This window comes from Lutjanus erythropterus, chromosome 11 (genome assembly GCF_056507025.1).
Source record: "Lutjanus erythropterus isolate fLutEry1 chromosome 11, fLutEry1.hap2, whole genome shotgun sequence".
In the NCBI taxonomy this organism is placed as follows: domain Eukaryota; kingdom Metazoa; phylum Chordata; class Actinopteri; order Lutjaniformes; family Lutjanidae; genus Lutjanus; species Lutjanus erythropterus.
Genome location: NC_139327.1, coordinates 32,835,070 through 32,848,784, shown reverse-complemented (window position 1 = coordinate 32,848,784; position 13,715 = coordinate 32,835,070). Strand labels below are relative to the sequence as shown.

At 38.6% G+C, this 13,715-nt stretch overlaps 1 protein-coding gene across 5 annotated transcripts in view; it reads left to right on the top strand.

Annotated features, from left to right (window-relative positions):
• cadm1a (cell adhesion molecule 1a) overlaps positions 1–13,715 on the top strand; it is a 570,965-nt gene that overhangs the window by 501,401 nt on the left and 55,849 nt on the right. For 3 of the 5 annotated variants that reach the window (XM_084730382.1, XM_084730383.1, XM_084730381.1), the window contains one exon: positions 2,300–2,389. The exons of the other annotated variants lie outside the window; for them this stretch is intronic. In XM_084730382.1, coding sequence (XP_084586508.1) covers positions 2,300–2,389 — 90 coding nt within the window. The remainder of the gene's footprint in view (positions 1–2,299; positions 2,390–13,715) is intronic. 5 annotated transcript variants of the gene reach the window in all.

Below are 13,715 nucleotides of genomic sequence, written 5' to 3'. Positions count from 1 at the left end.
AGTCTTTCTTTTAATCTTTATTTGCTTTTTTAATTCTCTTTTTTTTTTACTAAGTTTTTAATGAGTTGTTGACACTGATGATCCCAAACATCTGCTGGACCCTCACAGTTCATGATGGGATAAAACCAATTAGACAGCACCACCCCCGAGCTGGAGTTCTGCGGCTCTCAAGCATGTGTGAAACTCATCGTCTCGAGCTTCATCTGCCAGCCGACTTCCCAATAGATCATCTCTCGCCGCCTTTGTCTGCAAGTTGGTCCGCGCAGCCTTTTGTATTGTCAAGGTTGTCTTTAAAAGAACGGGATTGTCGACAGATTAAAAACGTATCGTACATCAGCGGAGTTTGAATACAGATCCGGATCACCTTAAGGCCTTATTTTGCATTTTTAAATTTGCCTCAGGCAGAGTTCGGATGGCTACACGCTCCTCTCTTCCTTGAACTTGAATTACTTGATACATTTTACTTCAAGTGCAAAAAATAGATGATTTTCTAAACTAACAACCGTGAACACATTTGTGCAGTAACTATGAACAACTTGTGCCCTCAGGGAGGACTACTTTTATATGATAAACAACCTCTGTACCCTTAGGGAAGACATTACAAACAGCAGGATAACTTTTATTATCTATAATAGAACTTTGGGGCGTTTGCATTTTCAATTTGCACAATAAAAATACCTTCACTTGAAAAATTAAGAATTACTGCTGCGTATTTAGTAACATGACAATAAATGTAATGCACCAGTGTTAACACAGGAAACTAATCATGTTACAGATCAGTACAGTTAATAGTCCAGGGTACACACACATTATGCTGCTTGTACCATAACTGTCCATAAATTAAGAATAATATATTTTTCATAAACAAGGTGGTAATTTTAGTTTCTTCTATTTACATTGATTTCTACCTGCAAGCCAGCGCCTCGCCTTAGAATAAGTGTGTTTTCTCAGCACACAGAAAAACACACACCACACAGGTTTCTACATAGTGAATCACAACTGAGGCAAGAAAAGTAACAGTAGCAACAGTTTAGAGCTGCAAATGTTGACATGGTGGTAGACATTGTCTGCGGGCAAGGGAAGTTATAGTGGCTACAATTTTGTCACTCGTGCCACCTGCAAGAAATACGCTCTACAGCTGCATCCTGGTCGGTTTTACAGATGTTTGTGCGCACCAGTAAAACTTCAACATAGCTGATACAACGTCCCTAACATGCATCATCGCTTAAAAGGCAATGACATGAAGTCCTTCCTCTGTCTCCTCTCCTCCTCTTCCTCTCTGTCCATCTACATTTCCTTTCCTTACCTTCCTATAACACTTTATTTCATTAAGTGTAGACTGGCCTTCCTCCTTATCAACAGCCACAAATTACTCTTTTATTTTTTTTTCAGCTGTTTAATAACCTTCTAATAACCCCAACAGGTTTTTCAGTGCACTCTCAGGCAATCAGAGCAACATGGGAGGTCTGTAACGAAGCAGCGCTGTCAGTGGTTTCATATCAGCGCAGCGCTGCCACTTCAACAAGGAAAATGTCACTTTTGATATCTCCCCCTGGTCATTGTCATTGTGGGGAGTCTAACCCAGCTAATGAAGTAAAAAGGGAAAAGCTATGGCAGGAGAAATGGTCAAAGTCTGTGTCCTCAAGAGCCCTACTTTGTGCTGTTCATTCATTTATTTATTTATTTCCCTCCTTCTCATGTTTTGTGCCGCCATTTTTTGTCTCATTATGTTTGATATACATCAGTTTAAGCTTTTTCGTCGCTGGTATCCTTGCCAACTTTGTAGTCTTTTCCTCTGAGATATTAAGAATGCACAGGCACGTTTGTTTGTCAAGACAGCTCACTGCATAACAATGACAGCATAAGTACAACGCCAGCATGTGTTACTCATTAGACATTTAATCACTTCTAACAACCATGTGCTTGCTAGCATTGTCAGTATTTCATGTCATGGTGTGCAGCCCGTGAGTCGACATAAAAGCAAAGAGTTCCCAACGAGATCTTTGATCAGCTCAGCCGGTGCGAGACGAGTGTATGTGTTGCAGTGTCATCGCTGTGTGTACAATATTTAATGCACTGCCGTCGCCAATTCATCACAAAGTCTACAGCAGGCCTTTAACTCACACACACACACACACACACACGTTGTGACACACACTGAGCTGTTGGTCATATATCAAACAGCGATACCATCGCTCCACTGTGACTTTACTTTATCCTCATGGCTTTTTTTTTTTTTTTTTTACTTATTTGTTTCCCCCCACCCTTGTGTTTGTCATGTATTTGTCCTCTCATCCAGATGCTCCCACCACTACCCCTATACCCACCACAGCCACCACCACCACCACCACCATCACCACCACCACCTCCTACTCTGAAGCCAATCAAGGTACAGTAACACCCTCACACGACCTCTTTATCTGTGTGTGTGTGTGTGTGTGTGTGTGTGTGTGTATGTGTGTGTGCTCCCTTACAGCTGTGAATCACTCCATCATCATATTTGTATGCATGCACCTGTGGGTTAAGGCCACCCAGTTCCTGTCATCATTTACCAATTCATAGAAAAAAAAAATGGTAAAGGCTTTGAACCTTATTTCCAAATGCTTTAACAAAATACAGGGTTTCCACAGGTTGCAACACATTACATTTAAGACCTTCTTGCAGACTTTTTAGCCCAGAAAAGTACAATTGTAATCACAATGTCACAGTCAGGGATGGTTGGAAACAGCTCATCTACGTTTTCATTGCATAGGTTGTAGAAGTTAAAGGAGCAATATGCAGCAATTACGCGTGCAAAAATGAGTACAGCAGTCCAACTAGCGAGTTGGAGCCATAGACCTTTTATTAAATAGGTTGAAATCCTATTTAATATACAGTCTATAGTTTAAGCGAGTTGTTTCTGCCTGTCTCCTCCTCCCCAGACATGGGGAAGCTCAGGCAGGCTGCAGGAGCGCAGGACGAGCGCAACATCGTAAACTGACAATGAAAAGCAACATAAATGTGCCACTGAGGGCAGGGGATGTGGTGTAAAGAGGGGGAAAGTCTACATTTGCAGGAGGGGAGGTGGACGGGGGCTGGGGTAATTCACACATGTCAGTTACGTAGGTTATGTCCTTATTTTAACCTGTGTCCACAAAGTTTTTGTGATTTTATTTTGAAAGTCTGCACAGATCTTGCATATGAATAAATGTTAACTTGACTTCAGAGCCCTCACTCTGGTAAAGAAAACTTTAAACTTCCTTTAAGTGTAAAGCAACTATTAATCTATTTTTGTTAGACTTGGCAACAGTGTAGCTTCTGTGGTATATCATTTTTCTGATGTCAGTTAAAAATTCATCCAATCCGTCACAAACAAACAGCCTTTTACAATCACTCTCTAACACTTTTGTTCAGCACAATGAGTGTAGGTTTGCAAACTTTTGCATTACCATTGCACATGATGATTCACGAGTAAACAAAAGTTCCATAAAGTTGGTTAACATGGAAACACGACAGATGAAAATAGACTTCAGAATTAGAAGTATGAGTAAATACAGTGCACGACTGCACAAACTGATGTGCCCCCACTAGTTTTTTTTTTTTTTAATGTGTGTGTGGGTGTGTGTATGGGGGTTGGGATTGAAAGGACAAACAGCAGGCCAAGGCCCAGCTCGCTTAACTTAGCTGTCAGTGCCACCTCTCACAGCGACCTGATGGCTGTCAATAATGTTCATTTACTGCTCGCTTCTCCAAATCCATTCACAATGAGCCTGGAAAAGATTTGGTTTGCTTAATCAGACTGCTGCTACATACATGATATGCTACGCAGTTGTTTGGACCACTGTCTGCTGTCCCGCAGTACGAGACAAGTGTCAATGTGGCTGCCATATTGGTAAGGGACAGCCGTGTCTCCTAATGCATTTATACTTAGGGAGGCGGGAGGTCTGTCCACATAAAATCATCATAAATTGCTGAATTTTTTACTAATTTTCAAGCAGTTTGCTTTTGCAAATGATGATGATACATATGTATTTATAATACAGGATACTTGGTTAAAGTAAAAATGCAGGTTTTCATACCAAAATACTTTGTTTTAACCATAATATTTCTATAATATAATATATATTATTAACTTACCCACATAACGACGTTCTAAGTATATTCTTTTTTCCTTGCTGCATGAAAAATGGCTGTCAACACCCATATATGGTGTATTATTGCCACCTACTGTCCATTCTTGGTATTGCTGGTTGAACAAACAATAACCTAAATAGACTACTGGGCCGATAAGTTATTGATAGTTACTTACCAAAGAAAACAGACCTTAAAATGCTGTAATTGACCAATCAGAATCATGTATTTTAAAAAGCTGTGTAACAAAACTGCTTATAAAAATGCTGGTACGACCCTCACAGTAGTAACAGAGGTTTTCTCTGTTAATACAACAGTACTTTGGGTGACGTGACGGCGTCCCCTTCAGGATTTGCTCTTCATAATTCCCTCCATCCAACAGTGAAATGGAATATTTTCCTTTGCAGCGTGGCGGTACAGTTTGATGTCACCTGAACTGACATGATGGTCAAAGCTTAAGCCAACAAATTGCTAAGAAGGCTGTAAATGTGTAAATGATGAAATATGGATGATAATTGTATCAGTTTGATGATTGTCCTTTAACATTTACTCACTGCTCGCTCAACAAAAGCCTTTCATATGAAACACATCTCTCATTCATAAAGTCAATTAAAGATCACACTCTAGGTGGGCGGTGGGAAGAGGGTAGCGGTGGGGATGAACAATAACCGAACACGAGCACTTGAAAATTAGGCCCTTTTCAAATAGGCAAATTTTATCTGGGTCTTTCAGAGACAGAACCGGGGGCTATTGTGAGTATAAATCTCCAAAGAGTGCAGATAGAAAACATCACTTTATGCCTCGACTCAGAAATCAGCCCGAGCTCCAAATGCAATCAAAGCCTCTCTGACAGACCGCTCAATTGGAACAAATCTCACGAGGCTGGCAGAAATCACAGGCATTGTGCTTGATTATGCCATCTGATTGGATTAAAGAGAATACCTATCTATGCAGGCTGATTGATAGCTCCTCTGCCTCAGAGTCTGCAGTCTGCACAGGCCTGTTCTTATTATAGCCATCCTGACTGAGTCGCACTTGGAGGCTGATTATTTCTAATGTGCCTGCTGAGAAAAATAGTTACTTTGTAGCTCAATAATAATACTAAAGACATATATTTTTTCTGATGATTACCCGCACAGAATTTATGAATTAGTCAGTGAATGAAAGTGAAGTACCATTTACAACTTAAAATAATAAATAACACAGTTGCAAAAGAAAAGTTCAATCAACTCACTGCTGGTTTTGCTGCCACAGCCTTACTGGATCTGTTATGACCAATATCTTATAATGTAGTTTAATCCGATACATTTACTCAAGTACTGTACTTAAGTACAAATACGTGGTACTTGTATTTCACTTGAGCCTTTTTTTTTCGCTTTCTACTTCTACTCTACTAGGTGCATGCCAGAAGGAAATATTGTTGTTTCAGCTTTTCACAATAAAAGCAGCTACACTCTGCTCAGCTTCACCCATCTACACAGTAAAATGTTAATTACACATTAATGCATGAGTAATAATAATGATATGATAGTGAACAATCACAGGGGGCTTTTTTCTGTTTCAAAAAAGATGAGACGGGGACTTGATGGGGAAACAGGTTAACTGGTAACGTGATAGTAACCTGATTGGATATAAAAGGGGCGTCCTCAGTGGGCTCAGTTGCTCGCAAACATGTTCACCACCTTGTGAAAAACTGTGTGGGCAAATAATCCAACAGTTTAAGGACGTTTCTCAATACAGAACTGCAAGAAGTTAGAGATTTCACCTTCTAAAATCCATAATATCATTAAAAGATTCAGAGAATCCAGAGAAATCTCTGCACGTAAGGGGCAAGACTGAAAACCACCATTGAATGTCTGTGACCTTTGACCCCTCAGACAGCACTGCATTAAAAACTGCATTAAAATCCCACATAATTATTTAAAGGATACTACATGGGGTCAGGACTGAACTGTTGTCAGTAAATGCTTGTTTGTCGCTGCATCTACAAGACTTTGTTAGTGTCCATGGCATCATGTAGTGGCTTTGTAGTAAAAGAGTTCAGGTACTAGACTGACCTGCCTGCAGTCCAGACCTGCCTCCCGCTGAAAATGTGTGGTGCGTTATGAAGCACAAAATACGGCAACAGAGACCCCAAACTGTTGAGCACCTGAGCGTCATATATCAAGCAAGAATGAGAAAGAATTTCACTTTCGAAACTTTAACAATTAGTGTCTTCAGTTCTTAAACACTGACAGTGTTGTTAAAAGAAAAGGTGATGTGTCACAGTGATAAAAAAAAAAATCCTGCTTTCATATCTTTTTGGAATGTGTTTGAACATTAGATATCTTGTCTTTGTACTGTCAAAAAGCTATCATGTGTAAGTCAAAAAGGATGTACAAATTGTATTCTGTCGTCCTTTACGTTTTACACACCGTCCCAACTCTTTTAGACTTGGGGTTGTACCATCATGCTGTAATTGTGACCACTGTGCAGCATAATTTTCATTGTCTGCTAACTTGTGCATCTGCTAAAACAGATGCACAAAATGTCATTTATTAGCATTTGACATTTCACGACAAAGAAAGAAATTGAAAGTAAAATACTCAGAGAATCACAGCTCCCCCCCACAAAAAAAAATTATAGGGAATTTCTGAATTTGTAAGACTTCTTATAGTCATTTCAACAGGTCACTGTTTCCCTTTTAATTAAATGTGTTGTGACAGCTTTTTAAGTGTTTACAATCTATTTATAAACCACATGTTAATCATTTTTAAGGGTAGTCTTATTGGAAAATGGGACTGAATTGGGCAAATAAAGCTTATTATGAATTTTCCATTAACTCTGACTGTAAGCTCTGATTTAAAAGCGTTGAATGATTGAGCATGGAAGTTCATTCTTTATCTTGGGAACAGTAAAATAATTTCAAGGCCACTTACCAGCTTTTTGAAGCTGTCACCCACATCTTGTCGTTATTTGTGGCGTTATATATAACGCCAGCTCCGACTCTGCCTTCTGCTTTACATTCACCTCCATACTTCACAACCAAGTAAGATGAAAATAACTTCATAGAAGTGCGGAAATGCAGAGAAAATCTCTCCCACCCCCCCGAAAAAAAAGCTTTTACTGAAATAAATGAGAATTATAATCACTGACAATCTCTGTGCTTACTAAAAAGTCACTGTACGGCATGCTGGCAAGTTATTTCAGTCCCCTGTGAGCGGGACTTAAAAGTGAGATGTGTGGACTCCACCTGATAAAGCAAAGCTCACGTCTGCACTGCCAATATTTTCACGTTAAAACAACCCACTTACAGTTTCTGCCAGATGTCCTCTCTTTGCTTTCAACCATCAGGGGCATTCCATTATTACTGAGTATATAGATTGAAGGCAGCAGACTCATATGGCTATAATACGCTCTGCCAGTTGATTTCATTTACCCACAGTATGCTGCGCAGATCAGAGACCCACTGCCAAATGAATCTATCAGAGTGGGATTGAGTTTTTTTTTCTTTTTTTTTTTTCCTATCGGTTATCCATTAGACGGACAGAATAGAGCACTTTAAAAAATCTATTAGAGCCCCAACACATGGCTCTTAAGTGCTTGGCGAGGTTTAGAGAGTGACATGGGGAAATGACTACATTTCTATTTTCACCACTAAATAAAATCCTAAATTGAGATATCTTACTGACTGGCTTCCACAATTAGGACGTACTGTTGTGTTGCTTTTTTTTTTTTTATGTTTCTCCAAATGTCTTCAAGGCATGGGCGGATCTGCAGCGGTGAGACGATACACTTCAGATTCAATATGCACTGCAATTCTTAAGTGTTGTAAGTCAATATTAATTTGATTCACTGTGAATTTTTTGTTTGCTTTAAGACTAGACCGAGTGAAAAGCTGAATCATCACTTCCAGAGACTGTATAAAGTCCTAATACCAAAAACAGTGCACATCACACATCAGTCAGTTTTATTTCAGCAGCGTCATTGTTATAATGCATATAAAAGCAGTAAACAAAATACCTGAAGTACTTTGAAGTAAATTAGATGTTTCTGCTCATCAAGCTTAAGAAATAATACATTTATATTTGATTTCTTGAATTTGTTTCACCTTTATTTAGCCAGGGAAAACACATTGAAACCAACGTCTCATTTTCAGTGGTGCCCTGGTTACAGGAAATGAATTTAAAATCATACAACAATAAAAACACAATAAAAACAACAAAAACAAAAACACCAGCCTTCAATAGGTTTATCATACATGGTTTTCAAAAGTCATAAAATACTATGAGACGCCAACCATCGATAGTCATTTGTAGTGTATCAATAATCAAGATCAATAATTCAGGTTAGATGAAATAAAATAAAATACATAATAGCCCTTAAATTAGCATTCTTCATGTGAGAAATGGAACTTTTAAACTGTGAATTTTTGAGTCTGAGTTTTGACCCTCTGAGGTTCCTGTAGTTGATCAGTGTGGAGTGCTGAAGTCAGAGAAGCAGAGTGAGTTAGCAAAGTGAGGTCAGCCACTGCTACATGAAGTAAATTAGATTAGATTGTTCAAATAACATTACCTTGACTGCAATGCTAATTTATAACAATCAATTTTTCTCTCCCACCCCAGCCGCCAACCCAGTTTTGGGTCTATTTTAAAAATATAATATGTCTGAAAAGTTGTTGCTGGTTGGAAAAATTTACCAGAGCCAAACTCCAATGTCTGTATGCAAGTGAATGCAGCAAGTGATGATGCTCCCTGTTGATCCTCAAGTTTCTGTGTCACTCAGTTGACCAGCTCTAAAGCATCCCTGCAGTGGGTAGCAGCAAACTCGTGTTTGATTGTGAGAGGAACAGATTAAACCTGACTTTCCGAGTGTTTCCACCAGATCGTCTGTCCTGCAGCTGTTAAAACCACCGGTTCTGCAGACAAACGTCCAAATTTAAGATTAATCATGCAAGTGCAACATACAAAAGCACCTAAAAAGCACTCAAATCAATCGCTCCAAGCCCCAAACAAAAAGCAACATGATCTTTGGGCTGTCAAATTTAATGTATTAACTTGGAAAATTGCAAAACGAACTTAAAAGTACAATGTGTGAATTAATGCGTATAATTTTATGATTTCTTCTGCACATTTTAGGATAAATATTTGACTTATATTCAGAGAAAAAAGGCATAATATAATACTTTTTATTCTGAAACAGGCCACTCTTCATGAGCACTTTGGTACTTTAATAAAGTTTAAATTTGAATACTTTTATAATTTTACTTAAGTAAGATTTTGAATGCAGGATTTTTACTTGTAAGAGTGTCTTGCAACTTTTACCCAAGTAAAAGACCAAAATACTTCTTCCACAAGTTAAAATATCTGATGTTTAATGTTTTAAATGCAGTGGTTCCCAGGCTAAGGGGTTCTGAAAAAAAGTAGGTAATAAGAAAAAAACTCAATTCTGAAGCACAAAACCATATTTATTATTCATTTTTTTTAAACTGCAACCTTTCAGGCCTCTAAAAAATAATCAGATGCAAAGAAAATGGACTCTCCAATCGAGCTGCTCACAACTTATCTGTAAAAATATATATAATATTTCTTTTACTGTAAAAAAAAAAGTTAAGGGCTGCCCTAAAATTTTAAGTTGGCTGATTTTGAAAAGACAAGTTGAGATAATTTTGTGATGATTCAAAACAAACAAATTTATCAAGAGAAATAAACTTCTCTAGATCCGCCCCTATGTCCAGGAACTGCATTTTCTAGTTCTCCTTCTGTAGCGTCCTCCATGTCTTTTCCCATGTTGCTTTGCTGTCAATATTCTCTTTTTGCTGCCGTTTCTATGTCACTGTGGAAGAAAGATTTTCCTTGAAAGGCGACATTTTGTGCACCGTGTTCTCCTCAGGGGCAGCAGTCTATTATCTTTTTAGCGGTAGTCAGGGCCAACAGGAGTTCTTTTGTGAAGCACAAGCCGACCCCAAAAGTGCTAATGTACTGCCGTCTTTTTAGGGATTCAGCATTTACCCTCCCACGTATTCTATCTCTCTCATCGTCTCCCCCATCAACACAATATGACTAATCGCTCCCCAGTTCAATACACCGCCAAATGAACAACGCCAATTAATCCCTGAATGAAGAAAATAGATAATAAATGTGTACCTTGTGCAAATAAAACAATCAGGTGGCAGGGTAGCATTACTTTTAATTGATGAAAGACCATAAATGGTGCTGACAACCAAATCATTTAACCCACAGTACAGACAGGACAACAAAACAGGCGAGGGAAGGGAAGAGAAACAAATATCCATTACATTTGTCAAGGTCTTAAATTACATAAACACCATCTGGAGAAGTGACTTAAGAATTTTATTAATTTAGATGTGCCTCCACCTCCCCATTCTCCAGACTAACACATGCACACAGCGTGCCAGATAATGTGTGATATTGTTCCCACTTTGCTCAGTATGATTCCTTGTCCATTTTCAAATTGGTGCAGCCAGCTATAACTAATTTGATTAAGGTCGATAGCAGCACAATAACCACCGTCACGTGACATACGGCCCTAAGAGAGCATCAATGATGTTATAGCACTCAGCATCATGGAAAACACTCGTCTGGAGGCCAACACGTCTTCTTAATGTGGATGTATATTTTCTTCTGGAGGTATAACTGCGCTTCACAATGACCAAAAGGAGATGAAACTCATAAAAAAAGGGCCAGGAGGTAATCAGGTAGCTACACAATATCTGAAAAGTACCTCCCGTAAAGACAGATTCTCACCCATCCAACTCAGTGTTTACACATATATCCATATTTACACCACATTACAGCTCCTGGACCACATGAAGCGTTCAAATAACTGCTAAATTCTGTGTATAAATCCTGTATTTGACATTTTCTATTATTGTGGAACACTTTGTAGTCATAGGTGCACGTCTTTAAGGAGAAATACAAAATAAAAAAGATACAGAAGATACTCTATATAACACTCTATATATATTGTCATACAGTGTAGCGAGGTGGGTGTGGCTGAGCAAAAGAGAGAAAGGAAAAAAGAGTGCAGGAAGCTGCGTTCACAGCAGAGGGAGGCAAAGTTTAGCAGTGAAGTTGTGTAGTGGCAGTAAACGTACAGTTGCCCACATAATAAACAGTGCAGAAAAGAAGTTCCCATGACTTGCTTTCCAGCTGCTGGGTAAAGTGAAGGGAGAGTCTGTGGGATGGCAAACCAGAGCACACACAAAATGTGTTAAAATACATATTCACTGCCTTTTTACTGGCCATAGTTTAGTGATTAATGTCACACAACAGCATTTGTACTGTGATGTGTTTTAAGAATATAAAAAAGTTGGAAAAGAGATGAGCCCTAACTGGACATCTCCTTCATACAAAAAGCAGAATATGGAGTTATAACCGACCAGTGTGGTGTTTGTAGGGGTCTGTATGGTCATAATTTATCAGCTTTATGTCATTTTCAGGTGATAAACACAGTTAATGACGACACTTCTCAGAAGCTGCGGATTTATCAACATATCCTGCTGCCTTCAGGTGTTGCAGATATTTTCATGAACTGAAGGAGAATTGTTTCATACAGTAGCCTATACAGCAGCTGTGAACAGAAGATATACCCTTCCCCACCTAAATGTTGGCAGGTATGACAGTGACATTATAATTTTGGCATTGAAAATAACATTTGGCATTGAAAACAAAACCTGAACTGATAAAGGAAACGTTGGCACAGAAACACACTAGTATTGGAAAACGTATTGGCACTAAACCATTACTGGCACTGAAAAATTTCACTGAAAATTGTATTTTGCATATAATACGTGGGAAATTATCCTTCAATAAAAGTCTTCATCCTTCTTGATCGCTCTGAAGTTCCACACCGCAACTGCATGAATAGATGCTCAACAAATTCCAACTAGCGGCTGGCTTGACAGCAGCCTCCGGCATGATCGCACACGTCTGTTTCTCTCTGCAGGTGTTTTTCACAAAGAACCCCAAATGAACATGCGGACATGTATTAGCTAACTCTGTTAGCTTAGAGAACATTAGCTCTTGTTACAGTGGACCTCACCCTAACTTTAACCCAGCGCGGTTCAATGTCAGAAACAACAGCAGAGAGAAGACTCAGCCTGCTTATGATTTCAAAGTCTCAGATGAGTTTGAGGAAGACGCCCCTGTATGCTGTAATTGTGTTGGTCTTTCAGAGCGGACCTCAGGTCGAGAGGAGTTGTGTTCTCATTGATATGCAGATATGTAATCCACGCCCTATTAAGTCCCACCCCTCCATGCCACACTGAAAGAAAACAGACATTAGGGGAAAAATCTGAATATTTTCATCGAAAAACGCATCAGAATACAAGAAAACCTAATTAAATTAAATAACTTTAATGTCTTTTCAGTGAAACTTTTTTTCAGTGCCAATAATTGTTTCTGTTCCAATACAACTTTTTTTCCAATACAAGTGTTTCAATGCCAATGTTTTCTTTTCAGTTCAAATTCTGTTTTCAAAGCCAAAATTTAATTTGGTTGCCAGAATAATTGTCACTGCTCTAACCACATACACCATCTGCTGAGGCTAATGGGTATGCCATTAGTTTTGCAGGTATTTGGACAGATGAAAAGAAGTCAGAGGATCACCAAAGTTATCATGATTCATTGTCAGATGGACATAAATATGTATTTTATTTGATTTCATTGTTTTGTTTATTTAACAGGGACAATGGACAGCCATTTACTGTCTCAGAGTTAGCAAGAAAGCTAAATTCTACCAGCAGTCCCTGGTCAAACAAATTGACAAAGTGTTATGGCATCAAAAGTTATAATTCAGACAAAATTAAGTAAAATAGTGGTAAAATATTAATCATGTAAAGCTAAAAGTACTTTCTGATTAAACCATTATATCATACAAGAAAATGAAAAGGAATACTTTATGTTTAGTACTTCATGGTTAATGGTCACATTATGTTTCACCCATGATTTCAGTTGTAATTTAAAACCATATAATTTTTATCTGAAAGACTAAAAAGTGTTTTAACTTTTACATTTTGTACTACAACCCAAATTCCGAAAACATTGGGTTTTGGAACACATGCAGAATGTTTCTTGGCATTGTCTTACTGGAATAAGCAGGGATGTCTATGAGAAAGACATCTGGATGGCAGCATATGTTGCCCCAAAACCCTGAAGGTACCTTTCAGCATCAGTGGGGCCTTCACAGAGGTGACAGTTACCCATGATGCCGTGGGCACTAACACACCTTCATACCATCACAGATGCTGTCTTTTGAAGTTAGCACTGGTAACAATCTGGATGGTCCTTTTCCTCTTTAGCTCAGAGGACACGATGTCCATGATTTGTGAAAACAATCTGAAATGTGGACTCGTCAGACCACAGCACACTTTTCCACTTTGCGTCAGTCAACCTCAGATGAGCTCGGGCCCAGAGAAGTCTGCGGCTTTTCAGTGTTGTCGATGGATTACTTTCTCTTTGCATTGTAGAGTCTTGTCTTTTATGGTGTTCAATTGAATACAACCCAAACATGATTTGAACATCACTGCATTCTGTTTTTATTCATGTTTTACATAATTAAATTAAACCTTGCAGAAAAAAGTCAACCGCTTGGTGGCAATAGGT